This window comes from Lepidochelys olivacea (assembly GCF_965140295.1).
Source record: "Lepidochelys olivacea isolate rLepOli2 genome assembly, chromosome: 6".
In the NCBI taxonomy this organism is placed as follows: Eukaryota; Metazoa; Chordata; order Testudines; family Cheloniidae; genus Lepidochelys; species Lepidochelys olivacea.
In genome coordinates this window covers 54,908,941-54,922,421 of record NC_140416.1, presented here as the reverse complement: position 1 = coordinate 54,922,421, position 13,481 = coordinate 54,908,941, and the positions used below count along the sequence as shown (strand labels likewise).

At 48.5% G+C, this 13,481-nt stretch overlaps 1 protein-coding gene across 2 annotated transcripts in view; it reads right to left on the bottom strand.

The window, feature by feature from the left end:
- Positions 1–4,137: 4,137 nt before the first annotated feature.
- Positions 4,138–13,481, bottom strand: part of LOC311522807 (transmembrane protein 263-like) — a 319,554-nt gene continuing 310,210 nt past the window's right edge. For both annotated transcript variants that reach the window (XM_084632309.1, XM_084632310.1), the window contains one exon: positions 4,138–6,251. In XM_084632309.1, coding sequence (XP_084488435.1) covers positions 5,965–6,251 — 287 coding nt within the window. In that variant the 3' untranslated portion in view covers positions 4,138–5,964. The remainder of the gene's footprint in view (positions 6,252–13,481) is intronic.

The window sequence follows — 13,481 nt, the reverse complement described above, 5'->3', positions numbered from 1 at the left end:
CAGGGGTTCTCTCGGGGGTGGGGTGTCATGCTAAGGGGCACTTTCTACTTGATTTGCGACTGAGCTCTTAGCAGGCAGTGGAGCTGAGCTGGGAAACTGCAGTTGCTGTGCACTAAGACAGAAAAAAAACCCCATCAGCAGGAGCAGCTTGGTTTCTGCTCACCTAAAAGCCAAGAAAGGGGGGAGGAAGAGGAGTGGGAAAGGGGTGGGAGGCAGTCTGAATTCTCTATTAAACTCTCCTTTATGGGCCTTTAGAAGGGCAGGAATGTCTGCTGCAGCTGCCTGAGCTCATCACGCTGGCTGCATTTTGCAAACTGGCCCGACCTGGAAGATGAAAACTCATTTTAACTGGGAATGGCTGTAAAAGGTCAGCAGAAAAATGGGTTTGGTGGCCTCTCCTCAGGGTTTGCAGGGAGACAAGTGGCACCTTGCAAATCATCTGAACTGGCTGCAGGGAGCGGGACTGGCAGCCTTGACTCAGTGAGAGGGGATGGGAGAGAGACCTGCAACAATCACTACCACAGCTCACCCTAGCTCACGGCCAGCCTTAACCAGGGGCCACATCTGGTAACTGCTGGGAGCACCAAGACTGCAGCTGCCTTCATCTAATACTAGATAATGACTGATTATGACGAGAACTGGCTCTGTGGATGAGGGGAAAGCAGTGGACATGTTATTCCTTGACATTAGCAAAGCTTTTGAAACGGTCTCCCACAGTATTCTTGCCAGCAAGTTAAAGAAGTATGGGCTGGATAAATGGATTATAAGGTGGATAGAAAGCTGGCTAGATCGTCGGGCTCAACAGGTAGTTTAGTCTGCAGAAGAGAAGAGTGAGGGGGGATTTGATAGCTGCTTTCAACTACCTGAAAGGGGGTTCCAAAGAGGATGGATCTAGACTGTTCTCAGTGGTAGCAGATGACAGAACAAGGAGCAATGGTCTCACATTGCTGTGTAGGAGGTTAGATTGGATATTAGGAAAAACTTTTTCACCACGAGGGTGGTGAAGCACTGGAATGGGTTATTGAGGGAGGTGGTGGAATCTCCTTCCTTAGAGGTTTTTAAGGTCAGGCTTGACAAAGCCCTGGCTGGGATGATTTAGTTGGGGATTGGTCCTGTTTTGAGCAGGGGTTTGGACTAGATGACCTCCTGAGGTCCCTTCCAACCCTGATATTCTATGATTCTATGATTGAATAAAGCCTTGCAGAGATGGTAGGTCCCAGCCTGCAATGCCTCATCCCCAGCTAATCCTGGGATGTGTTGTCTCTGTGGGCTGAACCTCCATACCAGAGATGAGGGGAGCTGCAGGCCCCTGGAACTGCCTGTTGTAGATTACTGCCTCATTAGTAGATTACACACCAAACACAGGCAGGGGGAAGAGGGCCATGTATTGTTTGGCTGCAGAGGTGCCGTTGGGCTGAGCGCATCAGGGCCCCTATGGCCCACAGATCTATATAGAGAAATCAAGCAGTCCTGTCCTCCAGAGATGATGAGCATGCTGCTGTGCAGACAAGGGCTTTGCCTTCTCCTCACCTTTGAAAGGCTTTAGCTGGGAAGAGGGGCATTTGGGTAAATCTTGATAAGAAACAGCCAGTCCTAAAGACAGAAACTCCCATTCTCCAGTAGCGAGAGCCTGAAACAGTGGCCTTTGGAGTTTAGTTTAGTTTTGCTGCCCCACCTGGCTCTGAACAAAACCTGGGACAAAAGCCCCAACTACACAGGATTTTACACCAATATTAGGAACCAGGTTTAAATACTTCCTCTGAACTGCTTTCGAACAGTTTGACCAATTAGTGTGGCTGGGACAAAACGGCTTTGGAATCACGTTTGAAAACCATGTCCTAGTGTAATCAGAGAGAGAGATTCAACACTGTTTGGTGCCCTGACACATGGGCCCTGGGTGTGACAGTTGAGTTTCCCATTTCTAATGTCTTAACAGTATTATTTTTGTTAGTTTCCTCCCACTGGAGAGAAGGACCGACCCAAAAGAGGTATTTAGCCTCAAATTTTACTGTAACTGAATACAGAGATGGAGAATATTCCCAGAAACACACTGCAAAAACCCCAAGAAGAATCCCAAACCCAGAAACAAATTACAGAGATTTCAATTATAGAGAACAAAAATATCTCCGAGCCTCAGTCATTCTCTCTAGCACGACGGTGTGGGCTGGGATGTGGGGCTGGAGGAGTTGTTTAGCGTGTGAATGTTTCAATAGAGTTGGCTTACTCCAAGGGGTTGGAAACATCTGGAGCCAGAGATGGTCAGCAACATCCTGCCCCTGGGAGCGCCACACCCCACTTCTGTCTCTATATTTACACGCAGTCTGTATTTTATAAGAGCTACTTAAGGACCATGAAACAGAGACAACAAGACCCACTCACAGGAGGTGCAGCCTAGGAAGGGACACAGACAAAACAGAGACGTTTCCACAAGCAGAATGACTGGACAGACAGCAGCTGAGGAAACGTACTCCCTTGCTTCCCCCAGTCAGGGAAACAGTCTGAACGAGTGGAGCCTCCCTTACCCCTCCCCGGTTTCAGGGCCACACGGGTGGCTTTTTAACAAGAGACTCCCATTCAGTAGGCGTTCTGACCCGGGAAGGAAAAACAAGTGAAAGAAGAAATAGAATGAGAAGGAAAAGACAACAGAGAGAAAAGTGAAATAGGAAGGCAAAGGAATCACTAGTGAATGGATGGTTCTCGCCGTCATAATGTAGGGCACATTCTCTAGCACCCACAGCTGGAGCATACCTGTTTATTCACCAGCCTTCCACTCACACCAAGCCCTTCACAGGACAGACAAGAAGTCATCACCACCTGGCTGTGAAGTTGCCACAGATCCTGGCTGTGAGCTCCTTTTGCTCCTAGTTTCACCTTCACAAACTATTACTCAAGCGGTGGCCATTCCGGAGCTAATGGAGATTTTTATTCCATTTACTTAAAAAAGAAAAAGAACGAACGAAAGAGAGACGCGGATGGTAGGAGAAAAGATGAGAAAATGCATTGTATGCACAAGAGGCCCCTGAAGTCAATGGAGTTGCACCAGGGATGAAAATATGTGCTTTTACCTTGTTCTGCTAGTGCCATTCCAAACATAGTTCCAGGGTGGGGTGGGGTGGAGACAGGTGGATCTAGTAGTGCAGAGCTCTCCACCCCAGCCCACCCTGCAAGAATTGATAGCAAAGGGCTAGTGGGGAAGGGAGAGGACAGCTAAGAGTTTCTAGATCTTCTTCTCATCACCCCCCTAGAGGAAGCTGGAGGAGGAGCTGAGGAGGAGGATGGCCTTCTGTTCTCCTTGTTCAACAAATGGATCAGTTGGGATAGATTTGCTGACCGCTTAGTTAGGGACATTTATTACCTGAGAGATCAGAACAGGATTCTGATGCCATGTGAAAGCCCATATAATAAGAGAAGACTAGGGGAGGGTGAGGAACAAGTGGATACACTGAGCAAGCTGACACCATGCTTTGCTGAGCACTTGGTAGATGGGAAGAGCTGAGTAAGGCTTCCCAGGGCCTCTCTGACTGCTGAAGAATATTTCAGCAAGGTACAGGCGCACGGCACTCACACATGCACGCCTGGTAGCCTGGTGAAGTTGCTGTCTTCAGAGTCAAACCCAGCACGTCTGTGTCAGCAAGGTCTCCAGAAAAGACACCAGCAAAGCAGTTGCCTCTCTAAAAACAAAGCAGCAGCTTAAGCCACTTTCTTTCGATCAAGAGCAACATACTGTGGCGATCAGCTGTTCATTATTACTGCAAATAGCAGGGTCAGTGCACAGTACAGGTGATGCAGAGACACTCGGACGTGCAGTTTGTCTAGTGAAGGGACATGGTCCACTCAACTCTTACCCCACAGCTGGATTTCATAAAGGCCAGGATCCAAAGGCATTCACAGGTATTAGACAATTCAGTGAAAAGGGTTTTTTTTCTTGTATTTAAATATTCCCTGGTGTCAGAGACAAGCATAGCATCATTGCTACAGCATTAGAACCAGGAAAAGAAACTGACTAGGACCAGGAACTTCCAAAAGGAGCCAAGGGCAACAAGTAAACCAAGAGCACTAGGGGGAGAAAGTAAAGGAGATTTTTTAACATTCTTTTGGTTTTAATAAACTAAGTATCAGGCAACACAGGGAAAAACATCTGCTAAAACATGATTTTTATTCAGACAGCGTCCCTCTATAAAAAAACGATATGCTGGAACCTGCCAAAGACGAATATGTGAGCAGGTCTGCAGCAATGGCACAGGTTAGTTTACCTGGTTGAAAACATGCCTGTGTACTGCAGATTACATACACACATGCTAATATAGATGCATATTTATAAAATACATTGCAAACACTGTGTCACTTTTCTATGCACCCCCAAACCTAACAATCTAGGCAAAAAACCTGACAAAAGCCAGGAAAGGCAGAGTTAATGCTGGAACGTGGGGCTTTCCTTATCCCATTAATCCTGGGGATTGCAGGGGACTCAGGGAGAGAGAGAGAATCATGTGACAGAGTGGGTTAGGACGGAGAGGCAGCAGCAGACTCAGTTTCTGGGTCTGTGCTGAGCTGAAGAACACAGGGTGACTATTTAGTGTCACGTGCTCGTTCTACTGAGGCAGGCTGGAACCCCGTGAGTAGTGTGTGGTGTACGAATTGCTGATGCAATGTGCACACTAGCTCAGTAGTCGCCTGCTTTGGAGCGTGCTCTCATTAATCCAGGGAAATCACTCTCTAAAGCAGGCTTGTGTGGTCACAATGATGCCACTACACCTCAGGGAGTTGTTCTTTGAGGTGCCCAGCCATAGTAAGAGTGGTGCAGTAGGCGAACCCCTACTGCAGGACTCAAATTAGGTTCAGGAACATGCTTTACCAGGGTTTAACATTACATCCCGTGGAGGCAAACCAGGGTCCCCACCTTTAAAACGTATGTTCTTTAACACAGCTGAGGAGCGGTACCGTGAGCAAGGCATGGAGCCAGACTGACTCTGCCTTGCATGGGAGAAATGCCAACGACTTCAGCAGGTTGCACCAGCTTACATTAAGGCCAAGTCTGCCTCACCTGTGACAAAAGCTTTGGTGCCCCTTACTGCTGAAGCTGCACTGGCTGCCTATTGTCATAATATTATGGCAGCAGTGCTGCCTTCTGCTATAACATTACAGGGGCTTAGCCTCCCTGCTGTAACGTTGCAATGGTGCCTCTGACTCTGGCGCTATGGTGACCTGGTACTCCCTCTCCCCAGGCTACAGACACAGACATTTCCTCCTCCATTCACCCCTAAACTAGGAAATCTGCTCCAGTTTGTACAACGTACTCGTGTGATATCACGTGACATGGGAGCTGCTCTGCTAGGGCTGAGGGTTCCCTTTCCAAGGGCACACTTCGCCTGAGTGCAGACCTGGGAGGACCAGCTTGGGGACTGAAACCTATAGACAAAGGGATATGGGTACTCCCCTCGATTTCTCCGGGGGAGGAACAAGCCTTCATTAGCCACAGTATCTCTTCTTCATGTCAATGGGACTTTCTTATAACAATTCTCTCCTTCCCCCCAGCAAACCTTAAGAACACCTCCCAGGGGCCTGAAACTGAACCCAAACTAAATACAATGAAAGGAACATCAGGAGCATGTGTGGGCTTCATGCTGAAGCACAGTTCTTCCCACCCACCCCCTGCCATCTCCCAGTGCCCACTTCCACTCCTCTGTGCTCGGGAGAGCAAGAAAGGGGAAGGAAACTGCAGGGTAGAGAAGCTGTGCCTTCAAAAGCCCTCGGAGGAGAGTGGGCCCCCAGTAGGTGGTAGGAGTGAAAGAAATTTGCAGTGACTCTGTGAGCTCTGAGCCAGGCAGGTGGTGCTGAGCGGGCTGCAGCTGGAGTCTGCCCTGGTGCTTTGTCCCCGCCCCGAGGCGGCTGTTTCCAATCTGAAGAGGTGCTGTGGAGAGGGAGCGTATGGACTGATCTTTTGCAAGGAAGCTGCAATCAGGGTTAGTCAGCCTTGTCCTTCTTCTTTGTGGTGAAAGGGACTTTGTTGGCCACGGCACTGCCCACAGCTCCCACGCCGCTGGTCACCACTGAGACGCCGCCCTTTACCAGTCCAACACTGGCGGCAGGGACGCTGGTCACAGCTGTTTTGGTGAGTTCCAGGCTCTTGCTGCCAACCCAGGCAACTCCTCCCAACGTTGCCCCCACAGCTCCCCGCGTGATGCTGAACAGGCCTCCCGTCACTCTCCAGATCACTCCTGCCTGCTGTTGTGGATGGTCCTTGCTGGAGTCTGCAAGGAGAAAGACAATGGGGAAGCAATTAGATGCATTATCTCCTAAAACTCTTCTCCTAGGTAGCTCTTGTCAATTCTAACTTTGAAGGGTTCCTCATCACCACAGCACATTAGGAAAAGGCAGACACACCCCAATACCTAGAGAGTCTTCCCCAGAAATACCCCTGCCCCCTCACTGCAATATCCAGGACACTGGAGTAACCAAAGCTGAGACTTACCAGGGAACCACAATTTACACAGTCCAGTGCATAATGGGAGAAGACTTTGGGAATTTAGTGAGTGCTTGGTGAATGCCCATGCAGTGCAGAAAGGATCAATAAAGCTCAGTTACATAACTGTCAAATCTCACTGCCTCATTTAAGGTGAACCCCCTTATCAAGGGACATAATTCCTCTCCCCTCCACACTAACTACTGCTAGTAAAGCAAAGGAATTGCTAGCATGAGATGCAAGAACTGCAGAGCTATAATGGCTGAAATGCCACCTGTCTGGTGGGTACTTAGAAGTTTTCTCTCTTGATGGTATGCATGGGGCAATGCTCACAATTTGCCAGGGCTGAGGAGCTGGTTAGTTCCAAGCTGCTACTCATGGGGTTCTAACTTTTCAACTCTGAAGCTGCCTTCCACATACCCCCTCTCAGCTTGTGTCCACTGCCACTACTGGATGCAGGCAGCAAAGTGGTAACTGTTTTTTTGGAGAGGGGTGGGATGTTTTAGGTGCCAGGACTTCTTATTTGCTGCCAGTTCTATACACGGGACATGTTAGAAACAACCACAAGAAAACAGCAAAGGAGTCTTGCTGGATAGGAGAGAAAGCTCCCTCTGGAAACACTGGAGTCCTGCAACAGTAAAGTCCTTTCTAACCCAGCGCCAGCTTAGAGGGCTGATAGCTAACACACATGGACTCATTTTGATAAAGCAAAACCATGCAGCAGGAGGGCTTTTATTGGGATGTGTTCCCCATGTTCTGGGAAGTGGGGAAATTGTGGAGATGAACGGCAGGCTGCTGAAAGCCTGCATAATAATGATGTGTCCGTACAAAGCCCAAGCCAGGAATTCTGTCAGAATTAGTCAGTCACTTGGCAAGGAGAATCACAGAGATTTTGTAAGCACTCTGAAGAGAGAGGCTCTTCAGAGCTCAGCAGCAAGATCCGTTAATGTTTATACAGTCCATGGGACATGCAAAGGAACTGGCCTGGAACACATTGCCACAAACAAAAGGCTGAGACCACTCAGAGCCATTCAGCAGGGGAATCCCCAGCAAAATGCTGCTTCCCATTCCTAGCCACATCCCCGGACTGAGAGTGGCTAGATGGGTCACTTATGGCAAGATGTTACAGGCCATTCACTCACACTAGCCCAAGCGGCTGGACAAAGGAAGAACAGGTTATTGTAGCTAACCAACAGCTGGCTGTGGTCTGTCCCCTTGGATCTTCATAGGGATTTTTATGTCTCACGCATTAGGTCGTGCTCACAGACACAAACCATGCTGCAATGATCGCTGCTTCTTCAAGAGGGACCCCCATATTTATTAACTCAGCTCAACTAGTCAACAGTGTTCCACTTGGAATACTAATAATATTCCAGGCAACAGGAAATTCTACTTGGAAAAACCCTTTTGATATCACCACCCACTTTCATTTCCATGCAGATTGTGGCTGATATTGATTCTGTCAGTGCATTTCCTTTGCTAGCAAGTGAAGGGCTTGGGAACTTCAGAAAGCAGAGGCTGAATAGCTAATAGCATGGCAAGGTCTTCAGATGCTGCACACTGTGGCTGATGGAGACATCAGAGTTATGCCTTCTATGCCAATCCTGCTCCATTTACTGTTACGTTTGCTTCCCACCCTGCACCTCCATCCACATTTCTTTTGCTCACCTATTCCTTTTTGTCATTCCCTTGAATCGTGAGCTATTTGGAGCATGGACTGTCTTGGGATATTTGTCATAGCACTTGGCACAAAGGGGCTCCTTAGTGCAGCTGTGAAACAGGTCCCCGCGTGTTCCGCATAGTCTAAGCGCACCTGCAGACTAAACTTCAGCCCATCAGATCAACTGCTAACAGGCTATGCCACTGTCACTCAGTGGGGAAGGGAGTGGTTCTGGATCTTCTACAAAAAATAGCTACATGGTGCTTTTAAAATTGGATTAGTCCCTGCACCTCATCAGGTCTCTTACTTGGCATATGTTGGAGCCTTCTTGACTTAGACAGTTTTGGGTGCTCTGCTTGCTTTCATGGAAGTTGCTTGGGAGGCGCCATCAGTTGCCTGCAGCTAAGTTCTGGGGCAGTACACTTGCTAGGAGGAGTTGTTGGTGTCAAAGGGTTTGGATAAGCCCCTGATATTCAGATCTTTATCTGACGTAACCAGTCTGCAAAACTGGGTTAGAATATGCTCTCTGCACGATTTCTGGTACAGTCCCAAGTGATTAAAATTCCACCTGTTCTACAGGAACAGGCCAGTGGGCTCACTGCCATAGAGCAACACTGCGCTTTTGTAAGAAAGCCCTTCTCTTCCTGTGGGGCAGGGAGCAGTTAAAGATGCCAGGACTCCATTTTTGGTCTAGTTTGAACCTACTTCCCCCATAAAAAGCAGCCTGTCTGGTATAGCAATTTTGGTGCTTTGGCTTCTCACTTGGACTAGGAAAGGCAGGGATGTATGAAAAAGAGGAGCACAGAAAATCAACCACACCTCAGAGCAGGTCCATTTTGAGGGAGGGGTGAAAGTTGGCACTGGTTCCATTTTAGTCTCACAAGTACTAACCCTTCTATGATGGGATGGGATCACTGGAGTCTTGTGTTCACTGTGCTGTATCATCCCTCAGAAGTGCACTACATGTGCCACCTTCTCTAGACATGGAGGGCAACAAGCCTACTTGTCCCAGGAGGGGATCACGCTGCTGAAGCTCAGGGCACGAAGCCCTCTAGTAGGTCTCCCTGATAATGGCTTAGTGATGGGCCTCGATGTGGGAGCTTTTGTGTCCTGTCCCCATTTCCAATCAACACTAGAGTCAAACTGATCAGATGAGATATGGAAGCCTTCAGGTGAATAGCCTGAGGACCAGAAAGGAGGCGGCACATGCATATGAGACGCGTTAAGATGCCACATGGCCTGCAGAGAACTGAAAAGTGTTGGAGAAAGTGTCAGGAAGCATTAAGGAGTTAAGACAAGAACAATGAATCCTTCTAATTATGCTAGGCACAAAGTCAACAATGCTGTAGCGAGCTCTAGGAATTCCAGACTCAGAGATCACCAAGACTAAAGTGGCTGCCAGCACTTGGATTCTAGCCCTCCTGTGTTGCTTAACTTTGATGAGCAGCAGGAAGCAAGGGTGGAGCCCTCACCCTTGGTAAACTGATGGCCGCTCCAACAGCATTTCAGAGCTCTGACCTCCTACCCCCGAGCTGATGAGTGTCGTGATCCAAACTTCAACTCAGATTGGATTATTTTTTGACTCTCTTAAAATGGGTTACAGCAAAATGCAAGGGACAAAGCCCAAGCTCTGACCGGGGAGTAGATGAGAGTGCGCCAGGGTGGGAGCACATCTTTCATCCCAGTCAACCTGTCTAAAGCTCCCTGGCTGTCTCTGGATAGCTTGTCTTCAGGACTGCAGTAAGCCCCATAGTAAGCTGTCATGTAAGATAAGCATCAGATTTACAGTGCAAATTAGTCTCTCAGACAATGGAGTGAGCTATGCATCTTGGTGGCACAGAGGAGCCCAGATTAAGAGAGAGAGAGACAGCGGAGATGAAAATACACACAATAATCAGACAGACACACAGCCAGAGTGCAGGCAGAATGCTATTCCCTGGAGCCTGTTGCAGCCCATCCTGCTGATGAAAGCTCTTCACCATCCATTACGCCTTTTCCTTTCAATCAACGACCTGGCCTTTCCGAGGATCCCTTCAGCTTCACCTCACCCCAAGCCAATTTAGAAGGGAAGGAAAAAGACAGGGAAAAAAGCACCTCTGCATGTATGCTGATTCTCTGCTTTGAGGTCAGCACCCACACACAATAGACTCTCATCCTTAGCCAGGGCCTTTCGCAATCCTGATTGGGGTCTGTACAGAGCAGTGAATCTACCTGCTGGGTCTGCAGACAAAGCCACACTTTCTCACCGGATAATGAAAACAAACTGTAAAGAGCATATGAGTTGTGTTAGGATGGTGATGTGCACATTGGAACTGACACACACAATTTTCAGAGGCATCACAGCAAATGCCTGGGGTTTTGCATTTATTTATTATACATGAAATGACAAAACTGTATGCTATGTTAGCGCTGAGTGCGACTGGACCCCTGGTTACTCCTTCCCTCAGCTGATAGGATGGACAAAGAGAATCCTTCTCTCTAAGAGGATTTGTGCAAGCTGTACTTGCCGCTTACCTATGAGAGAGAGCAGGGGCAGGTGAGGAGAGTGTTTAGGAATGGGATACGGATACAGGGCCTTTCATTTTTAGAACACTGATTTCAATCCAGTCCCAGGCTAGAGGGACTGGCTTGGCTCAGGAAACGGGAAACAAAGCCTCTCTCATCTATGGCACTGTCTTCCATTTGGTCCTAGGTTTCAGGGGGCAGGAGAGGCAGGCTGGTTGGCTCAAAAAGATGGGGCTGTTAGTTCAAATCTAATCTAAGCTGGTAGGCATCAGAGGTTATCTGCTTCTGGTTACTGTTTGGTGATCAATGTGAAATGAGTTGGGAGGACTCAGTCTAGCATACAATCACTATTAGGTAGCAGGGTCTGGAGGAATTAATGGGGTTGGGAGTCAGCTGGTTAGAAGTTGTAATCCCATCCCCAACACTGATTTGCTGGGCAAGTCGCTTCCTCTTTCTGTGCATCTGCAATGTTGCCAACTTTGATTTATCATGAGCCCCATGATTATTTGTATTTTTCTTAAAGCCCCACCTCTTGGAGTCATGTGAATTTGTGTGAAACGTTTAAAAAAATAAGTTTCTAGACTCATGGTTGTGGAGAAATCCCTGAACACAGGACTCGAGTGCTTCCTAAAGGCTCAAAAAACAGAAGGCAAATAAAAGAACCCAAAATATATGGTTTATACAAAATCTCACGATTGTTTGGGCCCGGACTCATGATTCTGAGTGTTTGGCAATGCTGTGTCTGTTTCCCCATCTAAAACACCGGGACTCCACCTGATACTTACCCATAACTCACAAGGATGTTGTGAGGGTTAATTAGCTCATACTGGTGCAGTGTTTTGAATATGGAAGTGTTGTGAGTGTATCATCACACCTGGCACTGACTGGATCCCACGGATAGTCTTGGCAGAGATGCCAAAGACCGAACTTCCCATTTATCTCATCAGGGATGTCTCCAATGAGAGATCAGGCACAACGACAGAAACTTGCCCTGCTGCTGTGTTGTGCCTGTTCTGGGGATATACAAAGGAGTTCGGTCTCCAAGCTTTTCAGTCTGGCAATGCATTCCCTTATAAGCAACAACCTCCAGAGCAGGCAGATGCAGCAGAGACAGAAAGCTTCTGATGTGCGGGCACAGGGGTAGCTGTATCTCACAAACTAAACCACAGCTTAGGCCTTCTAACCTGTGAAAAACTCCTGCATCAGGGACACTGCCTACTTTTAAGTCTCTCATGTGCAGCTGGAAGAGTCCTGCCGGACCCATCCTGGTGGCATCTGTAATGAGCCATAGCGCCACCCTGCAGCCCCTGAAGGAACTGCAGTTCATTCATCCCTCCGTACTGTGCTGTTGGGGTTCAAGACACCCCAATGCCAAGTGCAAGGGTTTTCTATTTAACAACTAGCTCTCTGTTTGAACAGTCATGTTATAATCCTGTGCCTTGCTTTGCTCACTAATCCCATGATGCAGCTGGATGGAAGCTGGTTTACAGTCTCAGCTGCCTTGTTCTCCCCAGCCCTGTGGTATCCAGGCAATGGATGCTGTTGCTTTCCACCAAAATGGCTGCCATTAGCAAGAGGCCCAGAAATGCCAGCTTGAGTTTAGCCATTGATTTTTACATGTTAACTCACGGGGTCTGCAATCAGTGAGACATGCTTGCCGCTCACTGTCACCGGCCGCACGGGAGGCTGCTGCACTCAGCAAAATGGGCGTGGCTGTCTCCCAATCCTGGCACAACGAGCTTTAATTGTTCCCTGCACATGCCCTGTGAGGTTATTAGCTGCTGTAGTGTCTACCCTGAAGCACTCAAAGACAGAGTTCAGGAGGGTAAACGAACAGTGAGATGGAGTGGCTTGTTTTCCTCAGCTGAGCCTTGAGCGTGAAGCAGTGTAAACTCTGATTATGTAAGTGTGAGGATCTGTGTTGCATTTAGTCACTGCTGTAAGTAAGGAACTGGGAGGGTAGCCTTCAACCAGGGGATAGTGGCTGGTCTGATACATTTTGGAAGGTGTTTTGTTCCTTTTTGATTCCTGATACACTATTTCCATTCCAGCTCCACACTTTTACTGCTAAGGGCCCACCTGCAGAGTACCTGGTTATGACATGGTTACTTTTGTAGGCTAGATGGGACTAGGGTTGCCACCTTTCTAATTGCTGATAACTGGACCCCCGAGGCTCTGCTCTGTGCCCCACCTCTCCCCTCAAAGGCCCTGCCCCTGCTCCTCCTCTTGCTCCAAGGCCATGCCCTGCTCCTCTTCTTCCCCGCACCCTGTCCCTGCTCTGCCTCTTCTTCCCAAGGCCCTGCCCTGATTGCTCGCTGCTCTCCTGCCCCATCACTGGATCGTCTCAAGAAGGCTGCCTGCAGGGAGGAGGCAGTCCCAGCTGAGCAGTGGCTGGCGTGGGTTAATGGCCTGGTGCCTACCCCCACCCCACAGTAAGCAGACTTTTGGTTTAGATGCCATTTAGGGTTGCCAGGTCCCCTTTTCGACCGGACTTTCCTGTTGAAAACCGGGCACCTGGCAATCCTAAATGGTACCCAGACACAGAAGCCAAAAACCAGACTGTCTGGGTAAAACCTGGATGGATGGCAACCCTAGATTGGACATTAACTATATCTTTGAACTGAGGACAGCTCAAGTCTTTAGCATGGTTAACATTCCATCTGCACTACAAAAGGTAACTGTGTTCAGAAACAACCCAGTAGAAGCAACATTGTCTAGGGGGTAGGACACTAGACTGGGACTCTGGAGACCAGGGTTCCATTCTCAGCTTGACCACTGACGTGCGTGTAACCTTGGGTAAGACACTTCCCCTTGCTGGGCCTGAGTTGTTCATCCATCCTATCTATTTCATTT